Source organism: Equus asinus, chromosome 19 (assembly GCF_041296235.1).
Source record: "Equus asinus isolate D_3611 breed Donkey chromosome 19, EquAss-T2T_v2, whole genome shotgun sequence".
In the NCBI taxonomy this organism is placed as follows: Eukaryota; Metazoa; Chordata; class Mammalia; order Perissodactyla; family Equidae; genus Equus; species Equus asinus.
Window position 1 is genome coordinate 3,137,422 of NC_091808.1, and position 21,091 is coordinate 3,158,512.

General features: G+C 52.8%; 1 protein-coding gene across 11 annotated transcripts in view; it reads left to right on the plus strand.

Annotated features, from left to right (window-relative positions):
* The window catches only part of HDAC4 (histone deacetylase 4), a 335,893-nt gene extending 328,364 nt beyond the window's left edge, over positions 1-7,529 (plus strand). For all 11 annotated transcript variants that reach the window (XM_044751535.2, XM_070489249.1, XM_070489241.1 and 8 more), the window contains 3 exons: positions 963-1,047; positions 2,165-2,306; positions 2,692-7,529. In XM_044751535.2, coding sequence (XP_044607470.1) covers positions 963-1,047; positions 2,165-2,306; positions 2,692-2,731 — 267 coding nt within the window. In that variant the 3' untranslated portion in view covers positions 2,732-7,529. The remainder of the gene's footprint in view (positions 1-962; positions 1,048-2,164; positions 2,307-2,691) is intronic.
* The last annotated feature ends 13,562 nt before the right edge of the window (positions 7,530-21,091 follow it).

The window sequence follows — 21,091 nt, forward strand, 5'->3', positions numbered from 1 at the left end:
GCTGCTCTGCCAGGCATCTGGCGTCGTGGAGCTGACACCGCAAATAGAGGCTCTCTGCTCACAGTGTTTAGAACCCGGCGGATCCTCAGGGGGCTGAGAACAAAGCTTTCTTTGCCACTTGTCTCTGCGGGCACGCTGTCTGTGTGCCTGCTCTGCTGGCTCTCCCCAGAGGCTGCAATCATTCCAGCCTAGGCCTGCAGGACAGGGCCTGTCCCCAGGATTCCTGACCTCCCTGGGCAGGTTCCAGCTTCACTGCAGATCCCCCCTGGTTTTGTAGGCTAGTCCAGTTATCGAAAGGTTTTTTACTTGTTGCGTTCCTATGATCTATTTCAGCCCACCACACTTAGCTGTTAGCTTGTGGACGCTCTGGTCGGCCTCACTCGACTTGTCAGTGTACTCCTTGTTATTGTCAGCTGCCAGCACTTAAGGAGAAACCTGGAGCAAAGTTCCCTCTGTGAGAGGTTCCACTCCCTTCCTTCCGTTTACCTTTTTCCCCATTATTAGGAGAAAACTGTGAACAGGGGATACTCAAGCATTCTTATTTATAAGACCAGGGACATGAAAGTGATATTTCATGATAAGTGAAAGGGTATTTCATGATAAGGAAAGTGATAAGAAAGGAATCATTATTTCCCCAGATGTGACGCTGTGGTGTAAATAGCGGATACCACACTGACGTCCTCCTCCAGCCCACTCCTGCACGCCGCCCGTCGTCCTGCTCGCATGGGAACCCACGAACACACCTAATAGTCTCCCAGGAAAAATACCTTAAAGAAAAGAAATCTACTTTTCTAAGACGTTTATATAGTAAATCCCGAAACCACATTTGGCTTTTTAAAGTTATTTTCTCTTCTCTGTTGGCAAGTACCCTCAAGAGACCCAGGCTGACCTTGAACATCCCACTTGAACACACACAGGGATTATACTGACATCCTTTCTATTCACTATGGTTTTTTTTCCAGCTTGATCCTCTCCCAGAAAAGGTTTTACAGCAGAGACCCAATGCTAACGCTGTCCGGTCCATGGAGAAGGTCATTGAAATCCACAGTAAGTCGCCGGCAGAGTGCTCAGCAGCGAAGCCCCCTGGGGGTATCAGAGGGAGGACAGGGAGGAGGATGGGTGGCAGGGAGGGGGACTGGCAAGAGGAGTGTGCAGGACTCCATGTCCCCACCCCGTGCCCCTCTCCATGTCCCTGCCACCGCCAGCCCAGGCCTGCGTGACAAGGCCTGGCGTCTACCTAGCATTGGACAAGCTGGTAGAGACTCACTTCATCCCCATTAATTTCCCCACCACCTGCTAGAACAGCATCGGCAGCTCCATTCTACAGGTCCAAAGAATTGAGGCTCAAGGAGTCTGTGACATCACTTGCTCCAGGTCCCCAGCTAGCAGGGGTGGGGCGCGCACACGAACCCATGTGCTAGAGTTTGGTCTCCTCCCAGGGACCAGAGAACCCGCTGCATCAGCCCACATGGCCCCTATTTCCTGCACTGCCCTCCAGTGGCAGGTCCTGGGGGCCCTGGGGGCTGGCCCACAGCCAGGTGACTCCTGCAGTCACACCTTGTCTCACGTGAACTGGCACCACCTCGTCCTCAGCACAGAGCCGTTTGTCTTAGGTCTGAGGATGACCCAAATTGTTGAGACTGTCATGGGTGGGTGCACACCAGGGGTCTGCCCTGTGGTTCCCTGGCCCATGCTGAGCTCCTGGCCTTGGAGCTGTTCCCACTGATCCCCAACGAGGGACCCCTGGTGGGAAGAAGTGCTGACGGTCCACTGGGCCTGCTCAACCCCCCTGCACTGTCCCTCATGCCCAGGTCCCCTAAGGTTACCCCTCAGCATCTCAGAGGGTCAGGGGAGGGGGAGACCCCTTAGCACGGGCGACAGTGTTCCTGCGCTCGCCTGCTCCTCACGGCCACCCCACAGTGAGGAAGGGGCCAGGCCCCAGGACCCCCACCCCACGCAAGGTGCTCGTGCCTGGGGAGGACTTGATTCCCCGGCGGTGCGGAAGCTTTTCCAAAGGGCCCTGGTCTTTGTGAGTTTGGAATCAGGACGCCCCTGGCTTCTGTGTCCCCAAAGAGAGGTGCTTTTAAAGCCACTCATGCAAGTCACGCTTGAGCCCCGTGGGCGCCCTGTCCCCGCGGAGCGCGTGACCGAGCCCTCCACGCAGGCCAGTACTGGCGCTCGCTGCGGCGGCCCTCCTCCACGGCGGGGCACTCGCTCGTCGAGGCCCAGAAGTGCGAGACCGAGGAAGCCGAGACCGTCACCGCCATGGCCTCGCTGTCCGTGGGCGTGAAGCCGGCCGAGAAGAGGTGAGCGCCTCTGCGCCGCCCCGGGGCCCCCAAAGCCACTGGCCTGCGGGGCACGTCTGTGAATGGTGACTCATTCCGCGGACGACCTGAAGCTTTGCGCTCGTGTCTGAAGCCTGTGGCTTCTCCGCGCGCTCAGCAGGGCCCCCCGGGAGGGGTGGAGGGCGGGGGTCCCCCGCGGCTCCAGCGCCGGGCCAGCACGGCCAACTCGGTCCCGTGCGAAAGTCCCTGGAAACCCTTGCAGAGCATCTGCTCCTGAGCTGGCGGGCGGGGCCCAGGCTGGGGTGCGGCGGCCTGCCGCGGGAGGGTGCGCCCCGGCGCGGGACCCCGGGGGCCGCCGGTAACGCGCTCGGTTCTCTCTCTCCCCGCCGCCCCGGGCGCCGCGCAGACCCGACGAGGAGCCCATGGAAGCGGAGCCGCCCCTGTAGCCCCCGACGCCGCGGCTCTTGTCTGTTTGTCTCTGTCTTGAAGCTCCGCCGAGAAAAGCTCCTGCTCCTCCGCGTCCTGCCGCGGCGTTCTCGAGAGCACCAGGCACGGCGGGCGGCCCGGAGGCCCCTGCTCCGCGGACCCGGGGCTCCCGGCGGGCGGCCCTCCAGGACCCCGGACAGACGCCGGGCCGAGCGACACGCGGACACGCGCGGAGCCGGGCGCGCGGCTCCCACGGGGCGGCCGGAGGGAGGCGGCTGCGGCGGCTCGTGGCGGGGCTGCCCGATTTAGCTGACACGAGGAAAAGAAAACGAAAATCAAAGATCTAATAATACAAAACAAACTTGATTAAAACTGGTGCTTAAAGTTTGGTTATTACCCACGATTCCACAGTCTCCGTGTAAACCACTCATCTTGTAGGTCGTGTTTTTAAAGAGCAAGTTTCTACGGCTCCGGCCGCCTCCGACCCGGGCGCGGTGGGGGCAGAGCGCACGCGCGTTTAAGGAAGAAAAACTGGACAAAACAGAAATGCGAGCCTGCAGGGCTGGCTTTGGTTTCGCAAAGCCTTCGGAAGATGCGAGTTTGTGCCTTTTTTTTAATTGCTCTGATGGATTTTTGTGGCTGGGGTTTCTGAAGTCTGAGGAACAATGCCTTAAGAAAAAATAAACAGCAGGAATTGGTGGGACAGTGTCCTGTGGCTGGTGGGGCCTGACAGTGCCCTGCGAGGGGCAGGGGCTGTAGGGTGCTGGCCTGGCGCTCAGAGCGGGCGCAGGCCGCTGCCGGCTGCTCCAGGGGCTGCAGTCCTGCGGCCCTGCTTTTGCTTTATTGCTGTTGAAGAAAAATGGAGGTAGTTCCAAAAAAGTGGCAAATACTGTTGGGAGTTTTGAAGTCCAACAAATTTTAAATGAATCCAAAGTGTTCTTTTCTCGTCCATCCTGTAACAATTGAGCATCTCCATTTGGTCGTGAAGCATGCCCTAGGCACACTTTCAGTGTTACGATCGGAATGCTTTTTATTAAAAGCAAGTAGCATGAAGTATTGCTTAAATTTTAGGTATAAATAAATATATATATGTATAATATATATTCCAATGTATTCCAAGCTAAGAAACTTGATTCTTATGAAATCTTGATAAAATATTTATAATGCATTTATAGAAAAAGTATATATATATAATAAATGCAGATTGTAAAGGTCCCTGGCGAATGACTGACTTGTGAATTAGATACCAAGGTGCTCATGGAAGGGATCTAGTCTGGCACTCGTGTATTTTTGAACTCCACATCAGACAGCGTTCAGATCACCAACACATTCGCCACTGGGCAGCTACCCTGAGAGTTTGTATTTCATTCTGATTATTTTCTAACAGAACTCCTTCTCGCTCCAAGCCTCCATGCACATATGTACCTAATGAGTTTTTATAGCAAAGAATATAAATTTGCTGTTGATTTTTGTATGAATTTTTCACGGAAAGATCCCGAATAAGCCTTGTTTTGTGAATTTTACATTTTTTCTCACCATTTAGCAGTTTTCTGAATGGTAATACTGTCTAAACCTTTTTTCCTTTCTAATTTCTTGCTTGTACATTTTTTTTAACTTTTAAAGGTTTTTTTTTATGATTTTCATTTTTGTTTCTTTTTGTACAGTGAGCAGTTTTCTGCAGCACACAGAACTGTGGCCGCAGAGCTTATTTTCAGAAAGTGAGCATCAAATGAGGAGAGGGGCCTGAGGTCTTTCGTGGTGGTACCAACCATGTGTCTTTCCTGGTTCTGTCATAGGAGCTGTATCCAGATGCGAAGGGGCTTTTGGCCCCTGCACAGCAGTAGCGTGATTGGGGGGGGGGGGAGGTGTGTTCCCCTCCATAGGGGATGTGGGGGGATCACGCATGGCAGTGAGCTGGGCAACTTGCCCAGACACCACGGGCCATCGGCAGTCCTAAAACTCATGTTTAAACTTCTCTGACCATGTGGTCAGGATAGAATTTTAGCTTCTGTTTTCCAAAGACCTTTTAAGCATGTCAGCAATGCATGGGGCCAGAGTGGGGCCTGGCCCCCATTCCTGGTTTTTCTGCTGCAGCCACATGGCCCAGGCCCCTGGCTGGAAGCAGCAGGCCCTGGACTTTAGAGGCTGCGGCTGCAGAGGCCCTCACCGCCTGGCAAGCCTGCAGGGGCACACAGGTCCTGACCAGGGCAGCCAGTCTCGGCTCTTTTTCTCTTTGACGGTTACTGACCATCACTTTTTACTGGTAACTTATTTTCCAGCACTTGAAGCCACCAGTTTCATTCCAAAGTGTGTATCGAGCTCAGACTTGTGGGACGAAGTACAGGCCCAGCGTGCCCACAGGAGGGAACCCCAAGGCAGGTTTCTGAGATTGGTGACGTTTACAGGGTAGCTTCTGAAAGAGACACTGACACAGCTGGACTTTTGACCCAATATATCCAAATTCTTGGATTGGCTTGGTCACCAGGATGCTGTTGGTCAAATCCAGGGCAGCCGTTTGAGAGCAGGGCAGAAAGGGCTCAGGATGTGTTTGACCATCTCCTCCCTCCTGGCCACTCTGAAGCCCGACTTGACGGGAGCCGGTGTGTGGGAGCAGTTCCATCCACCCCCGGCGTGAGCAGGGCGCTGGCGGGGCCCAGCGGCCGGCTCTTCTGGCCTCCTCGGGCTCCTCGGCACAGTCCGTGGGGACCCCTTGCCCCTGCCCTCTCTTGACCAGCCGTGGCTCTTGGGGAGTAAGACATCATCTCACGTTTTTTACAGATGATGCGATAACGTGGACCTCTCGGTGGTCACGTTATCATTGTGGGCACTGACTTCCAACCCCATTCAGCAGAGATGGCTTCTACAGAGGGGCCCTGCCGGGGGAGTGTGTTTCGCTGTCAGCTCACTCCAGCTTCACAGACGTGCAGAGAGCGTGACCATGTAGCCTTTTCTTTCCTTTGAAGACACACTTGGCCCTCTGCACGGCCAGACGTCCAGGGCGGACGCTGGAGGGCCTGCCCCAGGCTCCTCACGCCTCCCCTCTTGGCTCCCTGGACCTCTAGCCTTTTCCTCTCTTTGCAAAGGCCTTGGGGCCCTGACCGGGGATCAGCAAGCGAGCACTTTATGTCCCTTTGCGGGAAGCCCCACGACGCTGCCGGGACTCGCGGTGTCGCCCCTGCCCTCTTGGCTTTCCAGCTGCGCCACGACGCGCCCGAGCCCCACCAGCAGGCGGCCGTCCCGGGGCCGCACCCGACCGGCCGGGACTGGCAGCCCCTCCGGTTCCCAAGGGCCTCTTTGTCGAAGTGTTTCAGTTTTTCTTTACTTCTTTTGAAAGTCTGTTTCCAGAGGAAGGACCGTTTTGTATTGGACACAAAAGTAGGTCTGATTTTTGCAGCTCTAGCAAAGGAGTTTATTGTTTTTAATTTTTGATCAGAACATTCCTTCTTCCTGGTCACAGCCATGTGCTCATTCCATTCTTCTTTTTGTAGACTTTTGGGCCCACATGTTCTCTGGGCATTGATACATATATAAATATATAAATATAAATATATATGAATATATTTTTTTAGGTTTCCTACATCTGGAGGTTGCATGGACTGTAACGGCCGCATGTCTTTATATTGTATACAGATTTTGCACGCCAAACTCGGCAGCTTTGGGGAAGAAGAAAAATGCCTTTCTGTTCTCTCATGACATCTGCAGATACAAACGATGGAAATTTTTCTGTAAAACAAAACCTAGAAGGAGAGTTGGGGGGGAACGTTTGCGTCTTATTGAACTTATTCTTAAGAAATTGTACTTTTTATTGTAAGAAGAATAAAAAGGACTACTTAAACATTTGTCATATTAAGAAAAAAAGTTTATCTAGCACTTGCGACATACCAATAATAGAGTTTATTGTATTTATGTGGAAACAGTGTTTTCGGGAAACTGCGCAGAATTCACAGTGAACTGCCTGTCTCTCTTCAGTTGATTTGGAGGAATTTTTTTGTTTCGGTTCTTTTTATCTCCTTGCACGGGGCGAGGCGCACTGTGCCCACCGGCCCCCGTGACCGCTTATTCTGATGGAGAACCGGGTGGGCCCTGGGAAGCCCCTTTTCCATGTTGACTTTTTAATTACTTTTAGATGATGTATGGCTAAGATTTCACTTTAAACTAAGCAGTCGTGAACTGTGTGAGCACTGTGGTTTAAAATTATACTTTGCATCGAAAGGAAAGCATTTCTTCCTTGTGATGAAGCGGAGGCTGCTCCGAGCTCAGCTCCCTTTGTGTCTGACATGATTAAAAGTCTCCTGTCGAAAGAAAAGGAAAGCGGACAGTTTCTGTTTGTTTGCTTTTTTGATGTGTGTGCTCCATAACGGGGGCGCCATTTTCCAATGATGAGAAAGACAAACTATATCTATAATATATATATAAGGGGGGCTGACCCTGTTCACCCAAGAGCTTACTACCGACGTGTTCTCGAAAACACGGTTGGAACGACAGCACATCCCACCCAATGCCTGTCCGCGCCCGCGTGGGGCCGCGCAGGAGCCGCGACTGTGTCCTCTGTAATCTCATCGGTTCTCTCTGACCGTCTGGACCTTCCAAGGGTTCGCTCTTTTGCTCAGTGGGGTTGCAGATTTTGTTCTTGGTTTTCCCATTCTTGTTCTGTTCCATGTGGGTGGATTTTCGCCGACCGCGGTGTCCCCCTCCGACGGCCGACTCTGTTCAGTTCCCCAGGAGTCCAGTATTTTGTACCTCATCCTTCAACTGTTACTCTTGTGGTGTAAATAAAGACAGCATTAATTGCCCTCCTATCTCTGGTTTCTGCCTGTGTGCTCTCGTCCTTGTTGGCTCTCGTTGGTGGGGACCCTGTGGGGCTGTCCTGCCCGCATCCCGGGCTCCCGTGTTGAAGGATGGGGATCACTTGGACCCATGGGGGTGGCCCCTTGGACCCAGACCCATTCGCAGCCCTGTCACCCTTTGCCCATAGAAGCAGGTCCCATGGGAGTGTCTTCATTTTACATGCCCAATAATTCAAGTCCTTGAACTATTTTCTCCCCAAAATCCTGGGCTGCAAATGACCCTGGAGGTGAACAAGGCCAAAGAGAGGAGACCAGGGCAGGCTCGTCCACCTTCCCACAGCCGGGCACACATCTCCCCAAGGCCGGGAGACTGCAAATACCCAACCATGACCCGCCAACAACACACTGCCACCCCCAAGTGACCATTCTGCTTCCCCAGGGAAGGTCACACCCCTTCCCGGGCCCGCACGTCTGGTGACTAACCAATTAGGGGGTGGAAGTAAAGGTCAACCACCTCGGCCCAACTCAGGGCAACTCAGGAGCCATTTTAGCTACTCCCAGTGGGGTTGTCAGCCTGCTTCACAGCCAGGCGTCTCCCTCTGCAGGGTCCTGGGTCTTTCCGATCCCTCTTACAGCTGTCGACCCCCAGGGCACTCCTTCAAAAGCATCGTGCTCACCAAACTCCACCTTAGGATGATTTCTGGGAACCAAACCTGCAATACCCAGGGGCCTCTGACCCCATTTCCTGGGCTCCAAAGTGAGGCGTGTGGAGCACAGCCATCCCAGCTGACCCCCAACACAAGCAGAGCCGCTCCAGTCAACTGGTGAGCAAGAGATGCCTGGAGGCAGAACCCTGAGGTGGGTATTCATTACACAGCATCCATGCAGCCACAGCTGACTCATAGGGGCTGTGCGGAGGTGAGAGGCTAGGATGTAACCAGAGCCTTTTCATGCTTAAGGTTGATGTTTATGAGGATATATTTATGAATTTACCAAAAACAAGAGGATCTAATTCCAACAGGAGTGCTCTTTTCTAAAACAGACCGAAAGGAAAAGCAAGCTTGAGAGAGGAGCCTGGCTCGAGGGCCAAGAGACCCCTGAAAGCAGCTTCTCTTCACTGTCATTACACTGTGGGCTTTTGGTGACACATCTTTTGGGTCATTTTATCTGAAAGTCACTTTTTTGTATATTATAAAGTATTGATACTCTTTTACCTTTGAAATTATGAAATACTTCAACCACACAGAGAAGAAAAGAGAACAGACTTGTGTGCCCACCATTGAGATTGACAACATAGTCACAATTTTTTAAAGATTGCCACCTGAGCTAACATCTATTGCCAATCTTCTCTCTTTTTTTTTTTTTTCTTCTTCTCCCCAAAGCCTCCCCGCCCCACCTGGTACCTAGTTGTATATTCTAGTTGTAGGTCCTTCTGGTTGTACATATTCACATTTTGCCATAAACGTTGTAACAAATAAAACATGGCGGACACAGCTCAGCCCCGCTTTCCCTCCCCCTCCCCAGGAGTAAACACGGCCCTGGAATTCGGGGGTGGGCTCCTTGTGCATGTTTTTGCATTTTTGCTGCATAACTTTCTCTCTGTAAACGTAAATCTTAGTGCTTTTGATACATGAGTTTGTGACGTGGTGTCATACTCCATGTCTTCGCTTCTTGCTTTTTTAACTCCGTGGTGTGTTGAGATCCACCCGTATTGATGCCCATATCTCTAGGTTATTCCTTAGAAGTACTGGGTAGTGTTTGTTGTATGATGACCCCACACTGATACGACCATCCCTCTTTTGATAGACACGTAAATTGTTACTGAGTTTTCTCGTCCACAAGTGACGCTGCACTGAGCGCCCTGTGTCTCTTCTTGGGCACAATGGGGGGCTCTCTCCACAGTGGAGTGGCGGGGTCCACCTGGTTTCATTCTGTTAGATGGTAACCATCACTCTCCAAAGTGAGGGTACCAATTTCCACTCCCGCCAGCACTGGTTGGATAAGAGTTCAGTTTCCCATAGTAGCATCCACCTTATTGTTACCACACTCTCATTTCAGCCAATCTTTTCAGCATGAATATGTATTTTTTGTTTTAATTTGCATGTTCATTAGTTAGAGAGTATTAGTTATCTACAGCTGTGTAACAAGTTACCCCAAAACTTAGCAGCTGCACACAACAGGCACTTCTTGACTCTGGGTTGCCATGGGTGGGAGTCAGGGTGTGGTTTGGCGGGGTGCCTCTGACTCAAGATCTGTCTTTTTTTTTTTTTTTTTGAGGAAGATCAGCCCTGAGCTAACATCTGCCAATTCTCCTCTTTTTGCTGAGGAAGACTGGCCCTCAGCTAACATCCATGCCCATCTTCCTCTACTTTGTACATGGGACACCTACCACAGCGTGGCTTGCCAAGCGGTGCCATGTCCGCACCTGGGATCCAAACCGGCGAACCCCGGGCCACTGAAGCAGAATGTGTGCATTTAACCGCTGTGCCACCGGGCCAGCCCTTCAAGGTCTTTCTTAAGATTCCAGACAAGCTGTTGGACAGGGCTCATGGGGGAGGGACCCACTTCCAGGCACACTCCCATCACTGTTGGCAGGTCCCTGTCACTCGCCATATGGGCCTCTCCACAGGGCTGCCTCACGACCTGGCATCCCCCAGAGCAAGTGACACAGCTTGAGAGAGGGCCCCCAAGACAGAGGCAAAGCCCTTTTATAACCTGATCTTGGAGGTGACGTGCCACCACTTCTGCCACATTCTTGTCACTTAGAAGTGAATCAAGAGGCCAGCCCACACTCAAGGACGGGAGGTTGCCAAGAGCATCAGCACCCAGAGGCAGAAATCTTCAGAGGCTGTCCTGGAGGCTGCCACCCCACACAGTGAAACTGATCATCTCGTGAGCTTATTTACTTGGTTTATCAGCAAATCCTGTCAGCCTTTATGTCCCTAATTCACTCAATCAGCTGCCCCCGGCCCAGCGCCCCATCTCTTATCAGGCTCCCCGCAGCTCTTTCCCGCCTGGTCTCCCCACTCCTGCCCTTCCCCCCTCTGGTCTCCTCAACACAGGAGCCAGATGACCCTGCCGATGCTCTGTGCTTGAGCAGGACCCCTCTGCCCCTATTTAAGGCCCCCGGGACTCTCCATCTCCCCGTGACCCTGCTTATCCTGTGGGCTTCTCTGTCTTGCATGCTAGATGTAGGCTTCCAGACTGTTTGGGTCACTCCTGTCTCACCAGAGGTCAGAACACAACAGACCCCCACAAACAGGTTGAATGAATGATTCCAGGATTCATTCTTCTTGGCCCGTTTACTGTTTGGTTATCAGAGTTGGGAAGCAGAGAGTTTTAAAATCTATTTTGGTGCGAATCCTAATCCATTATAAGTTTCAAATATCTTCTTCTACTCTTCAGATTCTCCCCACTCTCTTTTTTTAATGGAAAAAATCAACATAAAAGAAGCAGAAAGAATCGTGCTGAGCCCTCGCTTGTCCATCAGTCTGCTCCGACAGCTGCAAACACCCTCAAGTGTGTTTATTCTACACCCCGCCACGCAACAGGATGATTCTGAAGCAAATCTCAGATGCTTGTCATCCACCTGTGAATATTTCAGCAGACACCCCTCAAAGACAAGGACCCCTTTCTTCAACACGACGCAAATACCGTGTCACGCTGTAAAAACAGACAGTTCCTTAATATCATCAGCTATCCAGCCAATGTCGAGATTTCCCCAATTGTCTCGTTGTTTGTTTTTGTTTTCTTGTGTGTTTTTCACAGTTGCTTTGTTTCCGTCAGGATTCAAACGATGCATCTGACGGACGAGTCCCAGCTTCTCCTAACCTCTGGCTCTCCTCCCTCTAGTTTCCCCCACAATGTACCTGGGGAAGGAACCAGTTTAGGGGCTCCAGAGTCCCTGGGCCGGCTCCTCCTGCACGTGTAGAGGAGGGGGTGGGTCCATCCAGACCTCGGGCAGATTGGGGCTCAGGCCCTGGGCAAGCGCCCCTCAGAGGCCGGCGGGCTCCTCGTCACGCGCCCATGGGACTATGACTTATTTCATTGGAGAGTTGAAGATGTGAGAGCTTTCTCACCGTGATCCCTTCTACGCACATTAGATATTTAAATGTATTTAAATCAGCAATAGGTAAGCAATTATCACCAAGCTTCTGGACTCAACATTTTCTTTTAGAAAAAAGTAAACGCTGAAAGATCACAATTATAAGTCAAAAAGGCTTCCCATTCAGTGTCTCATTGATACTAAATCTTTAAACCAAGAATTAAAGGGCGGTGACATTATTCGGTTTAAATAACTATGTAAAACTTGAATTTTAATTTTCAAATGCACTTAATATTCCTACTCCAAGCAAACTCCTTGGCAGATTAAACTCTTTTGTGGTTTAAATTTAAAAGTAACAACGTATTTTATTTCTCTGATGGTAGTGCAAGTTCCAATTTGGAAAACTAGTATAAAAGTGTCACATTTTAATTCATGCAAGTATTGGGATCTATGCGCAAAAACTAAAATGGGGACAACGTTCTTGGTTTTTTATGCTGCTTCAAAGTCCTTGATCTGGTGATATTTGAGTGTAGGAAAACGTAAACTTGGGTTTGCAGCTAAATTGTGTTATACTTTAAATACTTAGTGTCTTTTAAATCTGATTCTTGTGAAACGCAAACAATATTGCGAACTAGGAGGCCCCAGAAAGCTGTTCTAATTTGGATGCAGTTGTGGGTGTTGTATTTGCCGGACACATTCTTAACATCAACATGAGCTCAGTCTCTCCTGGAAGCCGACTCGAATCCCTAATGGTCGTTGGGGCTTCAGGCTCATACGGTGTGAAGTTCGTACAAAGGCCCCTTGAGATGCAATGACTGCCAGCAATCGAGGGTTAAACACACGACAACGTGACGTAGGATGACAAAGCCAAGATCTGCCTGATCACACGCGATTTCAGGTCGAGATTTCAATGAATGGTGGATGCAGGTACTTGAAAGGAAGGGATGGGATTCAAAGGGTTGGAAAAAAGGAAATGAAAGGCTCCAGGTGGAGCCCGCCCTGGCATGGAGGCGGTGGGCTCCTGGAGGGAGCAGCCCCACCCCAGAAGGAGGAGGGTGGGGTGGGGGCTGGGGAGGACCCGAGCAGGGTGGGTTCAAGTCGGACCCGCAGGCTGCGCCCACCCAGCTCTGATGGAGAAGGGTGGAGGGCACACACCTTCCTGTCCTCCCTCCTGTCTCTCCCTCCTCCCTTCCTCCCTTCCACCCTCCCTCCATTCTCTCCTCCTCCTTCCTTCCCTCTTTCCCTTTCTTGAGCTGCACCCCTCATCCCTTCTCTGCCCCACTCTCCCCTCCCCCCCTGCACCCCTGTGAGGGGGCAGCAGCTCCCCCCAGAAGAAGAGCTGGGCAGTGACAACGAGAAGACCAGAAACCCTTAAATAAACTGAGACTCTGATAGAAAGATGCCAGCTTCACCTGCCTTTATGGAGGGACTCAGTAAATGGCACCCAAGTTCAAATGGCTTGGAGGGGGCGGAGTTGTTGGTCTTACAGAGTTCATGGACAATAACAGCCATCAAAACTGCAAGAAGAGCGAGGGGGTGGCGGAGCCTGTGAGGGTCCTCACACGCGTTATAAGACAGGTGAGCTCAGGCTCAGCCTGGGGCAGAAACACAACTACTTCTAATGAATTTAAAATAAAAAGCTCAGTGAATGCATCGGGCTGGAGTTACTAGTTACCCTGTCTGGAAAAGACCGCTGTTGATATTTTCCACCAAATGTCAAAATAAATCTGGCTGGGTGGAATATAGGCCATGGAGCCATCAACGCGTTTTGAGAGAAGGTCCAGGTGTGTGGTCTTCATCTCTCCAGTGCGGGCAGGACTAAGCGCGTTTACAAGTCACAGAAGCGATGTGGTCGTTGAAGTGGGATGCTAGAAGGAAGCCGAAGCGTGTGATGCTGGAGGCGTGGAACGTGCTGCAGGCTTATCCCCCGGCGTGTGCGGGAGCCGGCCGGGATGTGGACGCGGGAGCGCGGCCAGGAACACGGGCTTCCGTACACTGCTCTCCTCCAGGGCGTGCTTGAACTTTCCCATAATGAAAAGCTAGAAAGAAGCAATAGGAACGAAAAACCACAAAGGAAGAACATTGATAAATGTGACTAAAGAAAATACAAAAACTTCCAATCTAGCCACACTGAACCTACCAAACAAACCTAGGAGCCAGTGCAACAAAGTGCGTGATTTTTTAAATTTGTATGAGCTTTGCAGACATTGTAAATGTTGAGTCTTTGTTGCATTGGCTCCTGGAAATCACCAGCAGACAAGTCACAGAAGATGAGATACAATTGTTCAGTGAACACACAGAAAGCTGGTAAACGTTGTGAGGGATCTAAAAAGTCACCAAAGGAGAAACACTACTTGGGGGCCGTATGGATTGAACTGACTTGATCTGTTCAGCGCTGGGAGGGCGTGTGGACAGAGCCCATCGTTGGCGGGAAGGTGGCTGCCAGAGACAGACGCGAGAATGTTTATTAAGACCCTTACAAATGGCTGTGCCTCGACCTGGTAGCTTCACTCCTGGGAATCCGTCCCAAGGACATAAATCTACTTACAGACACATTTTCTGCACAGAGATGCTCATTTCAGCATTATTTAAGGAAAAGTCAGAAACACCTGGAAATATTTAACAGTGGGGAGCGGGGTGGGCTGCCCATCACTGGCCCGCTGCTGGCTGGATGCACTGGAGTGGACAGTGGACGGAGCGTCGTACACAACATCAACATAACAAAAACAGAAGCTGGGCCTTCGAAGAATGCATGGAAGAGGAGAGGGGAGGGGCGCCGTCATGTAATGCACTGTGGATGGACATCATTTCCTTTTTTGATAGAGGGGAGTGTATCTTGCTCTGAATAATGCATCATATTTACATTAGTGAAGATTACTTTGTTGTTGTTGTTGTTGTTAAGGAAGACTGACCCTGAGCTGACATCTGTGCCAATCTCCCTCTATTTTATATGTGGGATGCTGCCACAGCATGGCTGCCAATGAGTGGTGTAGGTATGCACCTGGGATCCAAACCCAAGAACCCAGGCAGCTGAAGCAGAGCGTGCAATCTTAACTACTACACCACGGGGCTGGCCCCGTGAAGATTACTTTAAAGTCATTTTTCCAGCCTCTGCCCCACAGAACAGTTTCCACAAGGAATTTAGTAGCTGTTCCGAAGAAAAATGTAGAATGCTGGGAAAAATATTTTCTAGCACAGTCGCCTGAGTTCCAACCCCCAAGCCCAGAAGTGATCCACGTTCCAGTCTCCTGGGGGCAGAGGTCGCACGGAGGGGCCCACCACAAGTCACCTTTTCCTGGTGGGGGACCTCCACCCAGAGAAGGCAGCTGCCGGGGAGCCCTTCAGCTTCCCAGCCCTTCTGTCCTCGCAGGGCACCCAGCAGAAGGTTTGGGGTGATGCGGCCTGAGCCGTCCTCCAGGACTGCTGCAGGGACCCCTGAGAGAAGGTCTAGGCACCTACGGGGCCCTGTGCTGGCTGTAAACGGCTATTATCAGTGCTGTTACTGTCCCACAATATTTCCTTTGTTCTCCAACGTCATTATTTCTAAGATGCTCAGCCTAGTTCAGAGTTAAAAGCAGCTCCTGGCAGCAGGGGCACAGTGGGCGCTGCGATGCACCTCCCAGAGCCCCCGCAGAACTGAAGGGCTCGCTGCCCACTCCCCGGCTGCCCACCCTGCCGGAGGTGGCAGCCCTCAGCCCTGAGCCCTCTGCCCTGAGCCTGTGCCAGTGACTACTGATGTGGGATTAGGGGAGCCCAGCCCGCCCTGCGATGAGGTCAGGGCAGAGGGCAGGCCCTGCAGCAGAGCCCAGGTGGCTGAGGCCTTTGTTGCGACCTGGTGGCAGCTTGGCATCTCCCTCTGCCCGGGCCTGCCGGCTCACTTCCTGTGCACAGGCTGAGCCCACGAGCACCTCCCGACAAGCCCAGACAGTCAGCTCTGCTTCCTGGGGACCCAAGTGGCCACTGCCATATGTTACGGTGCCATCGTTTATGAGATACACTTTAAGAAGGTGGGAATGTGACAAAGGGACGTTGGGAACAAGCGAGCAGAAGGACGCCCTCTCAGGCTGCAAGGGCAGAGACTCCGGCCCTCCCCGCCTCTGCTTGTCCTCCTGCTTCTCCATGGAGCACTGTCCTGCCGCCCGGGCCATAGGGGCCCCCCAAGCTGCGGGCTTTGTTCAAGTGCCCACTGCCCCAAAAAACTCCTGCCTTGGAGTTTCTGCTTCAGGGGAACCTGCCAGGGGTCTGTCAGTCTGTCCCTGAGCCCGCTGAGGCACAGAACACCTGCTTTCACAGGCGTGAGCCCCGCAAAAACCTCAGGCACCAGGGTCGAACTGACCACCAGAGTGGGAGACTTGCTCCATCTGGCTGGCAGGGCTCCCTGAACCCACGGCACGGCACAGGTCTCGCCTCCGGGCCTTTGCCCCTGCTGTGCCTCCGCCTGGAGTACCCTTGCTCCACGTCCTCCTGCTGACCCAGGGGAAGTGGAGCATCCTCTGTGAAGCCCTCCTTCCCCCCTCCTCCAGATGCTCTCCAGAGACACAGAGAGGTGGCTGGGGAGGGCTGGGCGGTCCCCTAGAGTCTCGGAGGGGCCTTTGCTTCCTTCGGACAGTGACCTCAGGCCAAGTCCTGCCAGCCGATTTCCCCTGGAGACCCCCCCTCAGACCCTCTGGGGAGCAGACCGGCTTCAGCAGGCTCATGTCGTTGGTCAGCAGAGAGATGAGTCCTGGGCCCCAGAGGGCTCTGCTTCCCCAGCCAGCCAGCTGCTCAAGGCGCCTGGAGCAGCCAGGGAGGGACCAGGACAGTCAGTGACAGGTTGATTAGGGCCTGAGGCAGGCAGGACCTTGACTTGGCTGAGGCTCCTCCCCCGACTGAGCTGGGTAGGGGGAGGCACTGCTCGCATTTGCCTGGAGACCCTCCTTCCTGACAGCTGGCCCCTTCTGGCTGAGACAGGCAGTAGTGGGGTGAGTGGTGACCCCCAAAAGACATATTCATGTCCTAAACGCTGGTACCTGTGCATGTGACCTTATTTGGAAAAAGGTCCTTTGCAGATGTAATTGAGTTAGGGATCTCGAGATTGGATCATCCTGGATTGTCCAGATGGGCCCTAAATCCATTGACAGGGGTCCTTGTAAGAGACAGAAGAGGAGAGACATGAGGAGAAGAAAAGTGGCCTCGTGAAGACAGAGGCAGAGGCTGGAGGGATGCGGCCACAAACCAAGGGGCGCCTGGAGCCCCAGAAGCTGGAAGACGCAAGAAGGATGCTCCCCCAGAGCCTTCAGAGGGAGTGTGGCCCTGCGACACCTTGATTTGGGACTTCTGCTTTACGAACCGTGAGAGAACACATCTCTGTTCTTTGACGCCCACGAGTTCTGGTACTTTGTTACTGTGGCCCCGGGAAACCCATTCAGAGGCCATCCCCAGTGGGCCTGGGTGACATTCAGCTCAGCCTGGGTTAACGTCTGAGGGTCATCGTATGCCTAGAGGTGACCCACTACCTCAGGGGTTCTTAACCTGGGCCTCGGGGGTGTCTGTGGGGGCTTCAGGGCTCTGGGACCCCCTTGACATTGCATACAACGTTCTCGGGGGGCAGGACACGGGGCCTTCATCAGCTCCCGCATCTCAGACTGATTCTACAGTCCTCTCTCCCAGTCCTCGGTGGCCCCAGCCCCTGCAGTACCCACAGGCAGGGCGACTGCCATCGTCTGCCCCCTGCAGAGCTCCTGGGCACAGGGACAAGGTCTTGTTTTTCCATCCCCAGGTCCAAGCAGGATGTGGCAGGTGGCAGGTGCTCACGGAGTGTTTGGGGTGCTGCCACGGTCAGGGCCAGGCTGCACCGGACAGCACAGAAGACAAGGGTCACGTCTCAGGCAGACCCCACCCGGGGTCTCTGCCCCATGTCATCGTGGGACCCTCTGCCCCATGTCATCCTGCGTGGTCAGGACAGCCTCCTGACAGCGGCCCGCATGGCCTGGCTGGACTGATGTGATGGTCAGAGCAGGCTGGACTCTCCCTCGGGCCTCGGAGCATCTGGATATGGCCGCAGTTCTGGGCAGCACCACCAGGTGGCGCTGAAATCGCACCGGCCTCCCCGGGTGGGTCCCAGCGGGTGGGGGGCTCCGGCCCAGCCCCACTCTCCCTCAGTCCCCAGCCCTGACTCACCTTCTAAGTTGATGGAGGGACAGTGGTGCAGCTTGCAAAAGTCAGACATTTCAAACAACTCCCCAATACCCCACAGAAAAGCGAACTTAAGAAGTGAGACTCCTCATGCTGGGAAGCCCTAGGGCCCTTTGGTGCAGTTCTGTCTCCTGCTCTGCTGGAGGACCCCAGGTGGAGCCCACTGCCCCAGGGAGCAGCTGTTGATGTCTGACAGTGAGGACCCCTGTGGGGGGGTCTGCCAAATGCTGAGCTGAAGGTGGCCCCCTGTACCCAGCGATGGCCCTGCTCCTCCTGGCCCCACAGCTTGGCTCCTCTCTCTCTTTCCATTAGCTCAATATGGATTTGCTGCTGGGTGCTGGCCTCAGGCCAGGCCCCATCTGGGTGAACAGAGTGAGGTCCAGGGAAGGGCTCACGTTCTGGTGGGGACAGGAAGGCAGACACACAATACAACAAAAAAGTAACTTGTCTTGTGTGCTGGAAGGCAGAGGCACTAGGAATGAGAGTAAGTGGTGCAGAGTCGAGGGACCCACAGAATGTGGAGGTCCAGGGACCACAGGGACAGCAGGGAGAAAGGAGGGCTCCGTGGGCCAGTGCCCAGGCTGGTCAGAGAGGAAGAGGACTCAGGAGGACTGTGGCAGGAAGGCCGGTGAGGTCCACGTGGAGTGTGAGCCCTGTGACCACATCCCCCAAGGGCTGCATCCTGGAAGATGGACACCCAGTGCCTCGATTCCTCTGACAACGTGGTCCTTGCATGCCCGCATGCCCGGCATTCTACCGACCCAGGTGGGCTGCACTCCATCGGAACCCTGTGTTTCTGTGATTTCAACATGAGGATTACAACGAGAGCTGCTGTTTACTGGGGGTTTGTGATGTTCCAGGAACTAAACTCCATGCTTAGGTATTTGACTTGATTCAAACGGACAACAGCCTTGAGAAGGAGCCGCTACTCTTTACAGAAGAATAAACTGGGGCTCCAAGAGGCTAAGAAACTTTGAGCTTCCATGACTGTTTTTCAGTAGCAGAGCCACCTCTGGTCCCAGAGCCACCTCCTGCCTCGAAGCCGAGATGTTGACTGCACCACACGGCCTCCAGCAATAATACCATTTGAATATTTGCACCTTATTTTCAGCTCCTTTTGAACTAGAAGACTTTAAAAATACTCAAGGCTTTTTCACTGGACTGTTACTAAGTCTTGAATGTCAAAGACTAGCCTCATAGGACTTCCCATCACTGCTGCCTCCCGAGTTTCCTTCTTTGTCTACTGGTTCTGTTGTCTAAACCCCCTGGAGTGAGTTGAAAGGTGGCCAACAAGAAGATGTGTCCATGTGCTGTTCCCTGGAACCTAAATGTGACAGTGTTTGGAAAAGGGGTCTTTGTAGACGGAACCAAGTTGAGGATCTCAAGACGAGATCATCCTGGATTAACTGGATGGGCCCTAAACCCAATGACAGGTGTCCTTCTCGGAGACACACAGAGGAGACACAAGGAGAGAAGAGAGGAGAAAGTCACGTGGAGACGGAGGGAGACTGGAATGAGGCAGCCACAAGTCAAGGGGCGCCTGGAGCCCCCAGAAGCTGGAAGAGGCAGGAAGGATCCCCCCAGAGCCTGGAGACGGAGTGGTCCTGCTGTCACTTCAGTGTAGGGCGTCTGGCCTCCAGCAGTGTGAGAGAATAAATTCCTGTTGTCGTAAGCCACTAAGTCTGTGGTAATTTGCTGTTGGTGACCCCAGGAAACCAAGACACCCCTCCTTGTGGCTGCTAGGAAACTGAGCTCCCCAGGGGCTGTTCTCCTGCCTGGGTCCCCATCGGTCGGTGGAGGGAAACCCGGTTATTCTAAGCCCGCTGCTCTGCTGGGATCTCGACTGTTAAGGGCAGGCTCTGCTCCTCATCGCGAGAGTTCAGCTTCCTAGATACAGGTCTCCGTTCCAGCCTGGCAGCATCTTTTGGAATCTAAATCCATTTTCCAACTATTGCTGTCTCTGCTACATGGACATTTAGTAAACAAATCTTTGAATGTCTTCATTCATGGTTTTGATTAAAAAAAACAAAAAAGACCAGGATGGGCAAGGACAAACGTTGAGGTCAACCTCAGAGATGACCTTCAGGCTGCCGCTCTGCTGACCAGACTTTTAAGGAGGTTGACTTCCTGGAAGTCAGTGGCCAAGGCTGCTGGCTGCCCATTTTAACATCATCCTCGCTCCTCCTCAGTAGCAGAACCTTGATCGTAGGCAGGGCTGCACTCACCCAGGAAAAGGATTGCATTTCCCATCGTCCCCTCCACTTAGCTGTGGCCGCATGACCACGCTCTGCCGATGGTGTGGAAGCAAAAGTGAATGTGGGAGTTTCCAGATAATTCTTCGCAAGGGAGGTGCAGCAACCCACGGGCTCAGAGAAACCACTTCAGGCGTTAGAAGCAGAAGGGGATTTAGCATCGGCAGTAAGGATTTAGAACTCGCTGAGGGCTGAAGGAGTGAGCGACACGGCTCCACTTGCACACTCGGTTTAGATGTCTCATCACCGAAGCTGAGACTAAGACCAGGAACCCACACTGTCACTAACACCACTGCCCTTGCCACATGCACCTGCCGCACCCACAAAACTGGTGTCCAGACGCTGGGGTGTGGACTCGCCACCAGGACATGCGCACTTGCCAAGCTCGCAGCAGATCATCTTCTGCCTTCTAAATCTCGCCTGAGTCCTAACAATTGGGCTGAACCTAAATTGCATCCAGAATAGCAGCTGCAAGGGACGCTGGGAAGTGCGGTTTTCCAGGGCATGGTGTGAGTAGATGAGAAATGAAGTTTGGCCTTGTCGTGCAATAGAGGCTGAGTTCTCTGGGAGGGTGATTCAGCCAAAGAGAGGAAGAGGGGAGGACCCAGATCCACAGTGGGAAAGCCTGGGTGTGAGTGCTGTGGGATGGGACAGAGCAGAGGGGATGGGTCAGGGCTTGGGGCAGACGTGGGCAGGGCAGGGAAAGCCACCTTCAGCATCCTGGGAATCAGAGAGCTTCTTGGAACGTGACCACAGGCCTCACCCCCATTCACAGCCCGAGGATGGAAGTCAATGGGACTGCGAGAGACTTCCACAGGTCCAGCTGTGGGGCAGGGCAAAGGGTTGTTGGTGTCCTTGTATCTCTCCCCAACTCTTTTCACCATTCCTTGCCACCCAGTTTGGTGTGATTTTGGAAAACAACTGTTCCATTTCTCTCTTAAATTTTCCCATATTTTTATACATTTTGTCCATCTTTTCCTTTATTTTTCTGCCACATGGTTATACTGAAGTCCTTTTCTAAATGCCACCATCAGTTTTAGATTTTGCAAGAGTCTGCTTCTACTAGCTGTTTTTCCTCTTGACTGTGAATGCCATTTTCCTGTTTCTTTATCAGTTTCGTAA